This window comes from Oculina patagonica, chromosome 10 (genome assembly GCF_052425735.1).
Source record: "Oculina patagonica isolate OP01 chromosome 10, crgOcupat, whole genome shotgun sequence".
NCBI lineage: Eukaryota > Metazoa > Cnidaria > Anthozoa > Scleractinia > Oculinidae > Oculina > Oculina patagonica.
The window spans coordinates 16,003,190-16,020,701 of record NC_135767.1 but is presented as its reverse complement, the minus strand read 5'-3'; the positions used below and the strand labels follow the sequence as shown (position 1 = coordinate 16,020,701).

The following is a 17,512-nucleotide window of genomic DNA, read 5'->3' as shown; positions in this document are numbered from 1 at the left end:
TTAATTGTTGCCACTTTTCTTCTCAATACCGGTCGTGCTCTACAAGCCATCGAGTTATGTAAGGAAAGCTTGGTTTTGCTAAATAATCAGGCGCGGAGTATAAAACAGCAATATGGCAAAGCTATTTACGCAAGAATCTATAAAACAATGTTCAAAGCGTACCGTCTTATCCCCGATAACCCAAGTGCTATAACACATGGCAGGAAACTTAACTTCTCGTTATTTACTGCGAGTGTGGTGAGACATTCCACGAAGGGATCCTCAGCCTAAAACTGGCACAGATATATCAGAGTCAAAATAAGTATGTTGAGGCAAAAGAACTAAATGTGAGAGCAATCACTAACATGAGAGAAATCGGGAACAGAAAGCTAGAAGCAATCGCTCATGGAAACTTAGGAACTGTGTATCGATCTCTCGGTGAATTTGTCGAAGCCAAAGACAATATCGAGAAAGCACTTGCAATCACATTGGAAATTGGTGACAGAGAGGTAGAAGGAACACTTTACGGAAACCTAGGAAGTGTATTCCAATCCCTCGGGAACTTTGTCAAAGCTAAAGAATACCTCGAGAAAGCACTTGCGATCAACATGGAAAATAGTGATAGAAAAGGAGAAGCAGCGAACTATTCAAACCTTGGAAATGTGTTTCAATCTCTCGGTGAATTCGTCAAAGCTAAAGAATATTACGAGAAAGCACTTGCTATCACCACTGAAACTGGTGAAAGAGCAAGAGAAGCAGTAGATTACGTAAATCTGGGAGTTGCGTTTCAATCTCTCGGTAAATATGTCAAGGCTAAAGAATGTTATAAGAAAGCACTAGCGATCGCAACGAAAATTGGCGACAGAGCAGGAGAAGCAGCATGCTACGGAAACCTTGGAACTCTATTTCTGACTCTTGGTGACTATATTAAAGCTAAAGAATATCTCGAGAAAGCACTTGCGATTACCATGAAAGTTGGTAACAGATCAGGAGAAGCAACACATTACGGAAACCTAGGAAGCGTATTTCAATGTCTCAGTGACTATGTCAGGGCTAAAGAATATTACGAGAAAGCACTTGCGATCAAAAAGGAAATTGGTGACAGAGCAGCAGAAGCAAAAACTTACGGAAACTTAGGAAATGTGTTTTATTCACTCGGTAATTATGTCAAAGCTAAAGAATATTACGAGAAAGCACTTGCGATCAACATGGAAGTTGGTGACAGAGCAGAACAAGCAACAAATTACGGAGACATAGGAAATGTGTTTCAATCTTTCTGTGACTATGTAAAAGCTAAAGAGTATCACGAGAAGGCACTTGCGATGAAATTGGAAATTGGTGACAGAGCAGGGGAAGCAACAACTTACGGAAACCTAGGAAATGTGTTTCAATCACTCGGTGACTATGTTAGAGCTAAAGAATCTCTCGAGAAAGCACTTGCGATCTCCATGGAAATCGGTGACAGAGCTGGAGAAGCAACGCATTACGGAAACCTAGGAAACGTGTTTCAGTCTCTCGGTGACTATATCAGAGCTGAAGAATATTGCGAGAAAGCACTTGCAATCACAATTGAAATTGGTGACAGAAAGGGAGAAGCAGCATATTACGGAAACCTAGGAAGTGTGTTTCAGTCCCTCGGTGACTATGTCAAAGCTAAAAAATATCACGAAAAAGCACTTGAGATCACATTGGAAATTAGTTGCAGAGCAGGAGAAGCAGCCGCTTATGGAAACCTCGGAAATGTGTTTCAATCTCTCGGTGACTATGTCAAGGCCAAAGAATATCTCGAGAAAGCACTTGCAATCACAATGGAAATTGGTGACAAAGCAGGAAAAGCAGCAGATTACGGAAGCTTAGGAGTTGTGTTTCAATCTCTCGGTGAATATTACAAGGCTAAAGAATGTTTTGAGAAAGCACTTGCGATCAACATACAAATTGGTGACAGAGCAGGAGAAGCAGCAAATTACGGAAACCTGGGAAATGTGTATCAGTGTTTTGGTAAATATGGAAAGAGTAAGGAATATCTCGAAAAAGCACTTACGGTCACAGTGGAAATTGGTGACAGGGCCGGAGAAGCAGCGCATTATGGAAACCTGGGAACTTTGTTTCAATTCATTGGTGATAATGTCAAGGCTAAAGAATGTCACGGGAAGGTACTTACAATCGCAATTGAAATTGGTGACAGGGCAAGAGAAGCGGCCAGTTACTTAAGACTGGGAACGGTGTTTCAATCTCTCGATAAGAATGACATAGCCGAAGAATGTCTTAAGAATGCACTTTCAATAAGTAAAGACACAAGAGACGCTGAAACAGAGTTTAAGTGCTATTGTGCTCTTACTTTTACAAAGTTATTACAGGAAAAGTTTAACGAAGCTTTTACCTGTCTGTTTCGAAGTATTCAAATATCCGAAGATTTGCGAGGTTTTAATGCAGTCAACGATCAAATAAAAATCTCTTTTGCAGACATGCATGTTTTTCCCTACAAGTCCCTCTGTGAATTGTTTTGTTACGTTGGTCAACCTAAACGTGCTCTTTATGTTGCAGAGCTGGGACGGGCTAGAGCCCTAGCAGATTTAATGGAAACTCAGTACTCTGCTGATAAACACATAACAGCTAACCCTCAATCGTGGATTGGCATTGAAAATGTCATGACCCTAGAAAGTAAATGCGCTTGTCTGTACATTTTTTATCATGTTCAAAGAGTGTTTTTGTGGATTCTCAAGGCAAACGGAGTCATTTATTTCCGAGAAAAGACAGTGGATGAAAAGACTCTCCACAAAAGATTAGCACAGCCAGCTGAAAATTTAGACGAATTTTTTGATATCATGGCTAAAAGTTTCCGCAGCTTTGGTATTTTACCCGAGAATGATTGTGAAGATCGATCTTTAAATGATATGGAGCCGGCTGAATCTGATTCTTCTCAGGAAACGAGCCTTGCAGCTTTGCGACATGCAAAGGATGAAAAAGGTCCAGAACCGAGTTTAACTTAGTTCCACGAAATGCTCATCAATCCCGTAGCCGACTTGCTCGAAGAGCCTGAAATCATCATTGTTCCTGATCGCAACTTGTACCGTGTTCCATTTGCAGCTTTACTCGATGAAAATGGAAAGTATTTATCAGAGAATTTCAGCATCCGCATCATTCCTTCACTGACGACTCTCAAGCTCATTAAAGATAGTCCTGCAGACTATCACAGTCAGACTGATGCTCTGATAGTGGGGGATCCTGAGGTTGGTCATGTGATTTACAACGGACGTCTCAATAAAAAATTTCTTCCATTGCCTGGTGCAAGAAAGGAAGCAGAGACGATTGGACGACTGCTGGGAGTTCAACCTTTGTTAGGACATTATGCAACGAAGCAGGCGGTACTTCAAAGGATAGATTCAGTGTGTCTGATACATTTTGCTGCACATGGCAATGCTGAAAGAGGAGAAATTGCCCTTGCACCTCCAGGCTCTACTACTGGGATTCCACAAGAAGACGACTACCTTTTGAAAGTTAGTGACATTTCACAAGTTAAACTGCGAGCTAAACTGGTAGTACTAAGTTGTTGTCACAGTGGCCGTGGACAAATCAGAGCTGAGGGAGTTGTTGGAATCGCTCGCGCATTCTTAGGATCCGGTGCACGCTCAGTGTTGGTGGCACTGTGGGCCTTAGAAGACAGTGCAACAAAGCAGTTCATGAGTTGTTTCTACGAGCACCTTGTTCGTGGAGAAAGCGCCAGTGAATCTCTTCATGAGGCCATGAAGTGGATGAGAGACAGCGGCTTTAACAAGGTTTCTGAGTGGGCACCGTTTATGCTGATCGGAGATAACGTAACTTTTAACTTTGGAAAACAAAATTAAGTTTAAAGTAGCGAATACAAGATTTCATGATTTTGACGTGTTGATTGCCTGTTGAGTTAAATCAAAATTAAATCCGTCTTTCATTCCACTACAAGTAATGAAGTCAGGACCGACGTTCGCGTAGCGCATGCTTGCAAAACATGTCTGAGAAAGAGGGAGGATTGAGGAAAAGGAACTGGAAAACGGATAATCTTGGGGTCTCGCTTAAACTAAAAAAAAAGGTCAGAACCGGGTTGTTCAAAAGACTATCAACACTAACCCGTGATTAAAAGTCAACCGAATTATCCAAAAGTCCAATTTTTCATATATAAGTGTTTTTATTGCTTATGTTTTCTGGAGTTTGAGAATAGTCGACGCCAAAACTGCAGAACAGAAGGTATAAACAGAAAGTCTCATTTAAAAGTTAAAAAAATTGAAATCAAAGTTCGTGTTAATTCTGGATAACCCGAATCGTGCGTTTAGCAACCCGGCCCAGGTGTACCGTATGTTCTCCACAAAAGCCGCGACGTCATGATGGCTCGTCATTGTAGATCCGCGACGTTTGTTTGAAGTAAATTCGTCCCGGCCTAGTGTCCCATCCGCCGTTAGCCAGTTATACACCTGGGTGGAGAGAGACGTCAAACACTCAAAGAGGGTCTGAATGGGGGGTCCCCATGTCGGTAGTCAGATAAAGTTTTATTACTTTGTCGGTTGTTAGTTATATTTTTCGCCCTTTGTGGCTAGTCAGTTAACCCCATTCAGACACTTTTGAAACAGTTGGGTAAAACACTAACAGTGGTTCTGTATACTCCATTGCTGTGGCTTCAACAACATCAGCATCATCAACAACAACAACCATTTTTTTGCCAGAATAAAATATTACAGCATAGAAAAATAGACCAAAAAACTACAGGTCCCTATATCACTTGCTAAACTTTTTGAATTAACAATATTCAGTTTTGAACATTTTCATTTTTCCAAGAACACAGCGTAATGACCCAACCAGGGCTCAAGCCCCGACCTCTCGATCCGAAGTTCAGCACAGCAACCATTAGGCTACCACGCCTCCCACACGTTCAGTTGACGTTTCGTTGAGTTCGGCGTTTAATCAAAAAATAGTAAAGTAGGTATCATGGACGTGCTGTCCCTATCCCTCTCCTGATTAAGTAAAATTAAACGTTAAACATTGAAACAATATGGTGGTTCTTTAGACTTTGTTGCTATAGTTTCTAATATCACTTGCTTGAACAACATTCAGTTTCGAATATTTAGGTATAGCTTTTGATTTAGTCGGGGCAGGAAATCGAGATTACGATTTATAAAGATCGCGTGGAAGAGTTATTTTGGTTTCAGAGATGTACACCCCTCGACCTCACCTGGAAAGCTAGTGATGCAAACAAGTTCGACACTCAATAGAAAAAAAACTCTAAACTAAAGTAATTTACTGCCCTGTTCCTATTGAATTGTTGAACACCAAGAATGTGGATCATATCGCGGCTGCTCAATTAACTGTCCGGATAACGCTAGCCACAGAATAATAAAATGAATAAACTGCACTGGGCCGCGAACAAAATGCTGCTAGTGTACGCAGGATCTATGAAAGACCTATCAGCCAACAAATGAAAAACATGAAACGTGAAACTGCAAGGCTGAACGAACTGCGTAGAAAACTTAACGCGGCAGAGACATGATAGAGACCAATCCGAGATTCAAAAATGCATAACTGTAGACAACAACTACCTACATGTATCGAGCCGGGAAAAAAGAAAGAAAGCTGTTTTTGAGAAAGTTTTAATTTCTGTTTTCACGAACGCGGGACGTAAAAACCCATGATCTTTCGCACACTGCTAGGATGTTCTAAAGTGAAGAAGGACAGCGGGGATCTGAACCTCCCGCCTCCCGTGCCTTTTACTTCCCCTTCCCGCATTTTTTACTCTCGCCTCCGGCACCTCTTTCCGTAGCCGTTTTCTCCTGCTGTGCCATATCTGTTGGGAATATAAGGAAATGTTGCGAAATTCTATTCGTTTTCTCCCTGTTCCTGCCATCTTAGGAATCCCGCTTCCCGCCCTCTTTTTTTCCGGGGCTCCCGTTTCCCTGACCATCTCCACTTTAAACATGTTCCAAAAGTGTCATGTCATCCAGCATGGTGCTTTGTACGTACTGTTGTGCGATCAGCAACTTCTCCCACGAAATGTTTCCAGTCCACAATCAGTCTAATTAATTATTTTCTATCATGTTATATTCTGAAGAAGTAAAAGAGCCTTTTCATATGGATCCATATGAGGTCGCGGCAGGCATATTAATGTTCCAAAACAAAGAAAAGACTTAAAATATAAAATAACACATTTATTTTACATATATCTGTCTTTCTTTTGAGCTGAGATGGGGACCATTTCAATGAACCGAGTTATTTATACATATTTTAATTTGTATAACTGAAAAGTAAATATAGAGCCGACGTGGAAGGCATTCATGAAAGGTGTATTTAGCGAAACAAAGTCAAACAATACTTAAGGGAACGGAAATTTATTGGTAAGTACATGTTCAAGCCGTAGTCTGAAAAACTTTTTCTGAAATACATTTTGAGTGCCTAAAAGCTTTGGGCAGAATACTAATTACACTGGCAGTGACACGAAAATTATTTCTCCTATGCTCGCCTGCTTTAGTAGGTGTTAAACTAATGGAGACTCAATCAAATGTAGAAAAAAGAATAACTTGAACTAAACGTAATAAACGGGATGTTCTTTTTTATGGTGAAACGTTAGAGGGAGACGACTGTTTTTTTCCCCTTACTGGGAAACGAACGAAATACTTCATTATTTGTTACGCCAGTAAGGACACGGAAATTATATTGCTTTTCTTGGCTGACAATAACCGAGCTTTACTTTTAGTTCTCCGTGGCAACTCCGTTCCCAGGCCTTTTCCCATTTTACCATGAGAAAAACCCTGGGAACGAGGTTGTTCTCCGTGGAACAGCTGTCCAGACACCGTGTTTCAGCTGTTGATGTTAACAGTTAAGTTTCGACGAGTAAAATGCAAAGATTTCATGCGCTATTTGGAGAGAAAAATAAATACAATTTTAAACTTGAAGCAAAAAAGCAAAAAAAAAAAAAACGTCACAGATGAAAAGGTTTGATAAGGATTTTTGTTTTTTTGAACGCGCCTTCGTCTCTTCCCCACAACAGGAGATGCTCAGCGCTGTTCCATTTTAAAATGAGGAAAATAATATGCAGTCTGTTCACGCTAGAGAAACAAAATTTTCAGGTTAACAAACGATCTAGGCTGTTCTTTTCCTAGCTTGCAACACGCAAACGCGAATACAAGCGAGTAGCGAGCTGCGAAGCAGCGAGTCGCAAGAAGCGCGGGTACGGAAAGGAGCTCAAAGGATTAGCACTACCTCCTCGTTTTTCCTCTCATTTGCATATTCCAACCCTTCCGGCCGGTCGCGCGTATCACTTTAGAAACAACCGGCTGCTTGCAGTTACAAATGATCACTGTATGGATCTTTATGGCGTTTTTTTTTTTCTGTTTTTGTTCAACATTCTCTCGTATATCTTGTGCGTGGGTAGCTTAAATTTTGTTTTATGTCGGCAATAAAAAGATCCACGGGAACCAAATTAAACAAGGTCAACTTAATTAACACAATTACAAAACATAATTAGGTTATAGCATTCATAGCCTGTTCCAGGCTCTCGGTAGTTGAAGGGGAAAGCGAAAAACGCGGGCGAGCGAGAAAGACACCCGCGCGCGTTATTCGCTCTCCCATAACTACCGAGAGCCTGGAACAGGCTATAGCATTCAGAGCAGAAAAGTTAGAGTTAAACTTGTACTTGTTCTTACACAAGCAGTTTTCACATGGTTTGATATCTGTTTTATTTTCTCCTCTCTTTCTCTCTTAGTAATATACAACTGGTATTCTTTTTGTATGCTTGTTTTACCGATTGAAAACGAGTTATCCAGTTTATATAGATGTTTCGTCATATTCCTCTTGCCGCTGTGTTCGCACTATAGTGGTATGTCCATTGTTCAATGTCTCATTTCCTTGTTGCTCATCTTCTTGGCCAGACGTATTTTCTGTTTTTTCCTTTCAAGTTCCTCAGATTGCAAAAAAGTTTTTCGTGACAACAACTGAATGAAAGCTACGCGAAAATATCGCATTCTAACAGCGTAAATGAAAGCATTAAAGAGCGAATTCAATATTGGCAGTAAACCAGCAAGATAGAAAGCAATATTCCCTATGTTAGCAGATTGTGTTGTCTTCCCTTCCATTTTTTATGGGCATAGCACTTCAACCAATTCATGATAACTTATTAACTAAATGAAATTTGAATTTAAATCATTTTATTTGCAAATTTTTATTAAGTGTTTAATCATCCCTGACGCTTAGCACACTTAACATAAATTTTAAATGTAGGTGAGTACAGATCAGAAATGGACACAGGGCGCCCGTACAAGCGGCGTGACTGTTTGTATGTTAACGTTCGAAATATAAAGAAAGATTTTGAAAGGGTCTTATTATCGTGAACGTATTTAGAGTAATGTCTATGTTCAAGGTCAACGTTAACTTACCCTAGCTGATGTCTTTTGTCGTTACTGAGCCTCAGAATGCCGAATTTGAGCGTTTTGGAGGGTTTTGCGTTGAATGTTACGTACAGTAGACTGCATCGCAAAACCCTCAAAAAGGCTACAATTTGCCGTTTTGAGCTACAAGGACGACAATGCACAACGATTAAGGTAAGTTTACGTTTATTTTGAGCATAAATATAAATATAACTCGCTACAGTTCAGCTTATAAGAACGATCAAAAGTTTCTCATACATTCCTTTATAAATTTGAAACATCAACAGTCGCTCCATTTGTGTGGCCCCCCTGTGAAATGGAAAGCAAACTGTAAAAATGGCTTAAAAAGAAACTGTAACAATATAGTTAAAAAAATACAAAACATAAGGGGATTTGCAATCGGTAATTAATAACAGATTTGAGCCAATTTGAACACAATTTGTCAAGGGCTTGTTGAGGCGATATCTACTTATTTTTGGTCGTCTAATTGCCTTCTTTTGTTTCCGCGTGACAATTCATCTTTTTCGGCGGCTGTGCTAAAAGCTAATTAAACAGAAGGCGATTTATTTTAAACCGCTCTTTGAATAAATGGTTTTCCGCTTCAAAGGTTGTATTTTTAAATTTGGCTTTACCTTTAACTAAAGTACTAACATAACGTACAGAACAAAATTGATTTTCGAAAGTACTGTATAAGTAGTGTCTACGAATATTAATATTCTCGTTTTGTTTTGAAAACGTTGCATGGAAGCTAGTTTGTTTCTCCGTGGAACAGCTGTCCAGACACTGTGTTTCAGCTGTATGATGTTTACGTGTACAATGAAAAGATTTCATGCGCCATTTAGCGAGAAAAATAAATACAATTTTTAACTTTGCTCAAGGAAGGTTTGTCCTGCAAGAAGCAAAAATAAGTCACACATAAGACGGTTTCACCATTTTTTCTTCAGCTTCCCCATCCCTCAACCCACGACTGTTCGATTAAAAGTGAAGAAAATTATACAGAGGCTTTTCACCTATACAGAAACATACAGGGATCTTTATAACTTTTTCTTTCTTGCTTTTCAATATTTTTTTCTTAAAACTTGTTTCTGGGTAGTTTCAATTTTATTTTAGGTTGCGAATAAAATGATCCAACCACATATGACTTAAACGAGGTCAACAAAATGAACACATCAACAAAATTTAATTGTGCTACAACAATCAGAGCCGACACGTTAGAGTTAAACTTGAATTTGTTTTTACACAAGCAGTTTTAACATGGGTTGTTTTCTGTTTCTGTTTCTCTCTTCCTTAGTGATATACAGCTGATATTGCTTTTCAAAGTTTGTTTCAACGATCGAGAATGATTTAAAGAACTGAATCGTTTGAGAATTTTCGTTTCGAAAATAAGAATATCCTTACATAGACGTTTCGTCATATTCCTCTTGCGGCTGTGTTCGCACTGTAGTTGCATAACCAATGTTCAATGTCACATTTCCTTGTTGCTCATCTTCTTCTCGGCTAGCTCTATTTTGTCCTTGTTCGACATTAGCTATGACTCCAATTTGTCTTGGTCCAAAGATTTTCCTTTCAAGTTCTTCAGCTTCTGGAACTGTTTTTCTTGACAACAACTGAATGAAAGCTACGCGAAAATATCTTATTTTAGCAGCGTAAATCAACGGATTAAATAACGAATTTAGTACTGGCAACAAAATAACAAGGTAAAGTACAACATGTTCTACATTAGCAGGGATTCTTTCCTTAACGGAAATAAGAATAACAACACAGAAACGTGCTGGAATATAGCAAAGAAAAATTGCAAATAATACAACAGTTGTCGTGTAAAAAGCTTTCTTATTCTTGATTAACTTCTCCTTAGCCTCTAAGGAAACTTGGTGAGCAGCAATGTGTTTCTCGTTGCGGCGGACTTCCTTGTATACAACAACATTTAAGTACATCATGGCGGGGAGGAAGAGAAACAGTGTCACGGAACCTGCTAGTATTGTCACGATTTGTCGGTTTGACATGAAGAGATCCTCCGCGGGAAGGATGATGGCTGCAGCCCAAGCCAGACCAGAGGCTATGATGATACGGACTTCAGTTACCTGGTTCTCGTAGGCGAAGGGGTGTTTTATCGCGAGATAACGCTCGGCGCTCATTTAAAGCAAATGATATAGCGACGCCGGCAAACATTTGTTGTTAACAGCTATCGATACATCGATTAGAGTGCAAAAAATGTAAACTTCACCTCTTAGAAGTGAAATTTCGCTTACCACATGCAAAGGTTGGGTAACTAGTCCAACTACAAGGTCAGTCATTGATAAACAGGCGAGTGCTGTGTTAGATTTGGTGCGAAGCTGTCGTTTGGTTTTCACTGCCACCATCACCAGGATGTTCAGCAAAATGACGAGAGGACAGGTGAGAGCGTAAACGACGATTCTGACGATAAACACAGCGTGAAGATCAGGAGAAAGCTTTGAAGGATTAAAAGGAAGAAATGGGAGACCACAACTAAGTATTGTGGCGTTGTCTGCAGTGACATTCATCTTCGTTTTTGATTAACTGAGTGTCGGTGTTTACCAGATCGTTTTCTCGCGTTTTGCTGTTCCTTACTTAGTTTAGTTCAATTTAGCTTTATATAGGATTGGCATTAGTTAAGATGGTATTGTGTTCTCCTGCACTGGCATAATACTAATCACTTTATGACAATTTCATTAACTAAAATTTGCATTTATATCATTTCATTATCAAACTTCTATTAAGTGATTCGTAATCTTGATCAATTTACGTAACCGGAATTTTTTTGATGCCGACTTGAATACAAATCTGAAATTGCCAACATTCTGTATTAATGGCTTACGGAAGAATGACTTGTGTAACAAGAGGATTTGTAACTGGTAATTACAGATTGAAGTCAATTTGAATACACTTTGCCGACAAAGCATCTTTAGGCGGCATCCACTGATTTTCGGTCGTATCGTTGTCTTTCTTTCTTTACCACGAGATAATTAATTCTTACTAGGCTGCTGTTCTCAAAGTTAAACTAACGGCAGGTCATTTTGAAACCTTCTTTGACATAATGGTTTCCCTATCCAAATGTTGTATTTTCGAATTTGGTTTTACCTTTTACTTTTGTACTAGCGTATTGTCCAAATCGAATTTGATTTTCGAAAAGTAAGGATGCAATCTACACTAATTGTACGAAAATACAAACTATAAAATTAACGATTTCTACTTTCTTTCAATTTAGCGATTGTGAAAAAGGCACTAAGGAAAGCTGAAAAAAGAGTCTTGGATGATGAAAATATAAAATTATAATCATTTCATCGGGCATTGTGGCGTATTTTGCGGGCTAAAATGGAGAATTCAGCGGGCTAAAATATATTTTAGCCCGCTGCTGTGATCCAATAAGAAACAGGAAAGAACGAAGCCAGCCAATCAGAACTGAACACCATTAAGTGTCATGGTCAGAAAAAATCAAAGAAATCAAAGAAATTTTGGCCACAGTCCAAAAACTCATACTTTGTCAATTTGTAGGCCTAGGTATGTAACTGAAAGATATGGAGTTAGTTTTTCGAAATATTCAATTTTACGGCAGAAAACCACAAATAACGGTAATCGTACCGGAAGCTCAAATTTCACTTCTCAACAATCCGAAATTTCACGCTCTTCAGCTTCTTGCTACCCAGACGTTTCAACCGCTGTAAATCTTTCCTTACCTTAGTTGCATAGATTGACTCTTCCTTTATTGAAATATAGTTAGTATTTTTATCTCTGATTATTTCTGAGCCAGCTGAGCCTCGATTAAGTAGACACATTTTTCTCATTTAGGAAAAAGGCTAAAATAATCCAAATTCAGTGAGGAAAAAAGCTGACCGGTAGTGCTTCAAATCTTCTGATATTTTAGCCAAAGAGAGTCCAGTCGTTGAATTTTAGGTTTATGGTTTAAAAAGTGTAGGATCTAGTAGCAGTTTTTAACAAAGGTCGATCAAAGGTCGACATAATTACAATTCCGCGGCTTTGAAAAGAACAACTGAAACACGTGACACGAAACACGCAATAGAGTAATTTGTATATTTTTTGGGCAAAGACAACACGGTAAAATTAGCTTTGAAGTTTTATACGTTTGAGACTTTAGGAAAATAGTATTTATCCTAAAGATTGCCTACAATAGAAGAAATACCAAAAATAACAGCACTTGAACTCTCCCTGATGTTCATCACGCACGAGCGACTTGGAGCGGCGAATGACAAAAATATTTTCCATTGATTCAAAGTAAGCCATATTCTGAAAAAAGAAAAATCTATTTTCTTTAAACTTTGCCCACAAATCTGTCTTAACTAAAAAACGAAACAGCTTTCATATTTGTAAGTATCGTAAGATATATGTTTTAATATTTTATTCATTTAGACCACAACCGGCCTATTTTTAGCAATGGCGACAACTGAAAATCGAGTCACCGCTTCAAAAATTTATGCTCTAACTTTAGAAATTGTCTTAACTCTCCTGGAATAAATTGGACCTTTATCTTTATAAAGCACACAATTTTGATTCGTTTAAAAGAAACTATTAATACGAAATATTTTTGATTTGAAGTCTACTTGGCCATTGACGAAAACGGCTCAAAAAAATGGCACATTTTCAACGGATCACTGCGCAAAAGTCCAACTACTTCCGCATTACATTTGTTTCCATACCAACTAAAAAGAAGTCAAAGAGTATGGAAATGGAAAAATATGTTGTGGTTTAAGCGAGCTTTTAGTGCAACCAGGCGGCAACTTGGCTTATGTTGCGAACATGTTTTGTTTAATTTACATTGCAACAGCGGGCAGTTGCTCAAGCGAAAAGAATTTAGCATAAACAACACAATATTTCGTAAACATTGTAACTTTACAAAACTTTATATCAGCTCACACAATAAAACATCATTTAAAACTCGAAAACCTTAGCAGCTAGCGAGTCAGCAAAAAAAATACTGTCGCCTACCTGCAAGCCGGTGAGACAACAAAATTCATTGTCAGGTCCGCCATGGCCATGTTATTGGATTCCACATTTCTTTCTGGTTTTCGTCAACCATAGTATCCGCAGAAAGATTCAAACGGTAAACATAATACACATAACATAACATTGAACATACCACATGATTGTGATAACTTAAACAAATGAAAGAAAGTTGCGGGCAACACATTCCAAGAAATCAAGCGATCACAACAGATCGGCTTGAACAGTTGATTGAAAGTTGCGTCACGCAATCTAACCTGAATCCAACTGCCTTATGGGCGAACTGAATAATTATTGTCCAAGAATCGGACTGTCCAAAATATGGGCTGTAAATATTTTTGACCGACGTATTTGTTTGACTTCTTGTTTTCGACCACTTCCTGTACATCTACATCTGGATGCTTTCAAATTTGAAATTTTAGGCTCGCTTTTCAAATACAAAAAACCCGCTTTTTCAAAATAATAAATTGTTCTAGTAAACGATAAAGGTAAGTAAGAAATGAATAAAAAGTGGAACAAAAATAAGTCTTTACAAACCACGCCGCCACGCACTTGTCATTCATACTTTGTTGTTGTTCTCGCGAAGCATTATCAACTTACAAAACAAATGGAGGAGTTGCGCTTTTTGTTTCACACTTCAAAGTATAGAGGAAGTTGCGACAATCGAAGGGGATAACCGAGCTCGTTCGTCTTGGAGACTGCAATGATCTTATAGCAAACCATTTAATTTCGTGGCATTTCTGTTAGAGCACGAACTAGTTTTTGCAAGAGCAGGTGTATTTGGATTGTCTTCATCAAAGAAAGGCGAAATTATATAAGTCCCAAGCATCGCCATTCTAGTTTTTCATAGGAAATATTCAAAACAGCACGGGCCTTTCTAATATCCCACTCACCGTGGCGATGAAAAAGCCATTAGAAGCAGAGATGTGCTAAATGTGCACATGGCCGACAAGATCAGGTTTGTAAACGTATCTCACATTACGGTAGTATAAGCTTATAGATTTCCTTTAATGGCTGAGTGGAAAATTTTTCTAAGCAAAAATGTCTTGTTCACTTTTTCGTTGGCTATATTTTTAGTGTGGCCAGAAAATGTGCAGGGTTTTTCTATCCTTCTGATAATTTCCACCCTACTTCTTTCTCCGTAAGAAGGAATAGATGATGAGGTCAATTGAGCTCTATTACACCCCCCCCCCCCCCTTAACGAACCCGCCCAACCGGGGAATGAAAAAACCCGTCCGCGAATAGGACTGTTTGAGTTTTCTTTCAGCTAAATACGTTTTCAACTTAATACGTACGCTTCGTTTCTAATAAACATACCAAAATGTTGCACACGAGGACATATACATCTGTTAAAAATATTTAGAGCCGATATTTTGGACAGTCCGATTCTTGGACAATAATTATTCAGTTCGCCCTTAAGGCAGTTGGATTCAGGTTAGATTGCGTGACGCAACTTTCAATCAACTGTTCAAGCCGATCTGTTGTGATCGATTGATTTCTTGGGATGTGTTGCCCGCAACTTTCTTTCATTTGTTTCAGTTATCACAATCATGTGGTATGTTCAATGTTATGTTATGTGTGTTATGTTTACCGTTTGAATATTTCTGCGGATACTATGGTTGACGAAAACCAGAAAGAAATGTGGAATCCAATAACATGGCCATGGCGGACCTGACAATGAATTTTGTTGTCTCACCGGCTTGCAGGTAGGCGACAGTATTTTTTTTGCTGACTCGCTAGCTGCTAAGGTTTTCGAGTTTTAAATGATGTTTTATTGTGTGAGCGGATATAAAGTTTTGTAAGGTTACAATGTTTACGAAATATTGTGTTGTTTATACTTAATTGGTTTCGCGTGAGCAACTGCCCGCTGTTGCTATGTAAGCAAAACATGTTCGCAACATAAGCCAAGTTGCCGCCTGGTTGCACTAAAAGCTCGCTTAAACCACAACATATTTTTCCATTTCCATACTCTTTGACTTCTTTTTAGTTGGTATGGAAACAAATGTAATGCGGAAGTAGTTGGACTTTTGCGCAATGACCCGTTGAAAATGTGCAATTTTTTTGAGCCGTTGGCGTCAGATGGCCAAGTACACTTCAAATCAAAAATATGCCGTATTGTTTGTTTCTTTTTAACGAACCAAAATTGCGTGCTTTATACAGAAAAAGGTCCAATTTATTCCAGGAGAGTTAAGACAATTCCTAAAATTGGAGCATAAATTTTCGAAGCGGTGACTCGACGTTTTTTCCTATTTTCAGTTGTCGCCATTGCTAAAAATAGGCCGGTCGTGGTCCAATTGAACGTAATTCTTAAAAAAAAAAATATTTCTTGCGATATTTGCAAATATGAAAGCTGTTTCGTTTTTTTGTTAAGACAGATTGGTGGGCAAAGTTTAAAGAAAATAGATTTTTCTTATTTCAGAATATGACTTACTTTGAATCAATGGAAAATATTTTTGTCATTCGCCGCTCCAAGTCGCTCGTGCGTGACGAACATCAGGGAGAGTTCAAATGCTGTTATTTTTGGTATTTCTTCTATTGTAGGCAATCTTTAGGATAAATACTATTTTTCTAAAGTCTCAAACGTATAAAACTTCAAAGCTAATTTTACCGTGTTGTCTTTGCCCAAAAAATATACAAATTACTCTATTGCGTGTTTCGTGTCACGTGTTTCAGTTGTTCTTTTCAAAGCCGCGGAATTGTAATTTTGTCGACCTTTGATCGACCTTTGTTAAAAACTGCTACTAGATCCTACACTTTTTAAACCATAAACCTAAAATTCAACGACTGGACTCTCTTTGGCTAAAATATCAGAAGATTTGAAGCACTACCGGTCAGCTTTTTTCCTCACTGAATTTGGATTATTTTAGCCTTTTTCCTAAATGAGAAAAATGTGTCTACTTAATCGAGGCTCAGCTGGCTCAGAAATAATCAGAGATAAAAATACTAACTATATTTCAATAAAGGAAGAGTCAATCTATGCAACTAAGGTAAGGAAAGGTTTACAGCGGTTGAAACGTCTGGGTAGCAAGAAGCTGAAAAGCGTGAAATTTCGGATCGTCGAGAAGTGAAATTTACGCTTCCGGTACGATTACCGTTATTCGTGGTTTTCTGCCATAAGTTTGAATATTTCGAAAAACTAACTTCATATCTTTCAGTTACATACCTAGGCCCTCAAACTGACAAAGTATGAGTTTTTGACTGTGGCCACTATTTCTTTTATTTTTTCTGATCATGACACTTAAACTGTTCGCGCCGTTTTCTTGCTGGCTGGCACAGGCTGGCATCACTTCAAGCTCCGTTTAATTCGAATCGAGACGCTTCCATCTGCAATTGCAAACTGTTTTTAAGCTTTATAACGACAAAATAGAGTTGAATGACTGAACGGGTAAGCAAATTCTCAGTCTTCTCAGCTAGATTAAGAGGAATTACAGAATTTCAAAGAACAATCTAGGTGGCTAAGTGAACTTTGTTTTCGTCGAGCGAAACTCGATCAGTTGAATTTAAGGCATATTCCAAACTGCCAGTTCAGTTAACAGCACAATTAACTTTAACACTTCTAAATGACGACTATTTCTTTGCTGCCGATAGAATTTTGTAATTTCTTTTCCAAGGAAAGATTGTTTTGAGTTATTTTGCGGTTTTCTGCCGTATTTTTAAACTTTTAATCCTAGTTTTCAATCAGAAGTAAACACCGACTTAACGGCAGTGTTCAAGATATCGCTTACTGTTATTGATTCCTTAACAAAATGCCCTCTGAAATTATTATACTGGTAATAGAGTTGTTGTTCTTGGGCGTAAATATGTTTTTGGCCCTTCTCAGAGATCATTCAAGCCTTTGCCTGCGGCTCGGGCTAAAATGAGCCTGAGTCGGGCCAAAACACATAATTACGCCCTCGAACATCAACTCTATTGGTATAGTACACATTTTTTTTATTCAAAATAGGCCATTGGAGTGGACAAAAATACAAAAATAAGATTCTGCGAAGAAGCAAAATATATAATGACCAAATGTTTTTATTGATCGCGACGAAACCGGTATTACAATTAGAATGGACAAAAATGGTTGATGATTTTCTTTATTCCCTTCCTTCTTTGCTATCACAACAAGGGGAAATTCGATTTCGATCACTGTCAAGAATTTAAATAACGTTTCTAGTACAAGTGTGCTATCC

General features: G+C 38.5%; 2 protein-coding genes and 1 pseudogene across 2 annotated transcripts in view; 2 read left to right on the top strand and 1 right to left on the bottom strand.

Moving 5' to 3' along the window:
• Positions 1 to 17,512, top strand: part of LOC144628955 (uncharacterized) — a 272,516-nt gene that overhangs the window by 172,876 nt on the left and 82,128 nt on the right. The gene's annotated exons all lie outside the window — the stretch shown is intronic.
• LOC144629156 (tetratricopeptide repeat protein 28-like) lies at positions 2,979 to 3,920 on the top strand. Its single transcript, XM_078487363.1, has one exon. The coding sequence runs from the start codon at positions 2,979 to 2,981 to the stop codon at positions 3,822 to 3,824; it is 846 nt and encodes a 281-aa protein (XP_078343489.1). The 3' UTR covers positions 3,825 to 3,920.
• LOC144628742 (histamine H2 receptor-like) lies at positions 9,758 to 10,885 on the bottom strand (annotated as a pseudogene).

What these genes read in the sequence shown, in the direction of transcription:
- LOC144629156 (XM_078487363.1), top strand. Translation starts at nt 2,979, where the DNA reads ATGCTCATCAATCCCGTAGCCGACTTGCTCGAAGAGCCTGAAATCATC.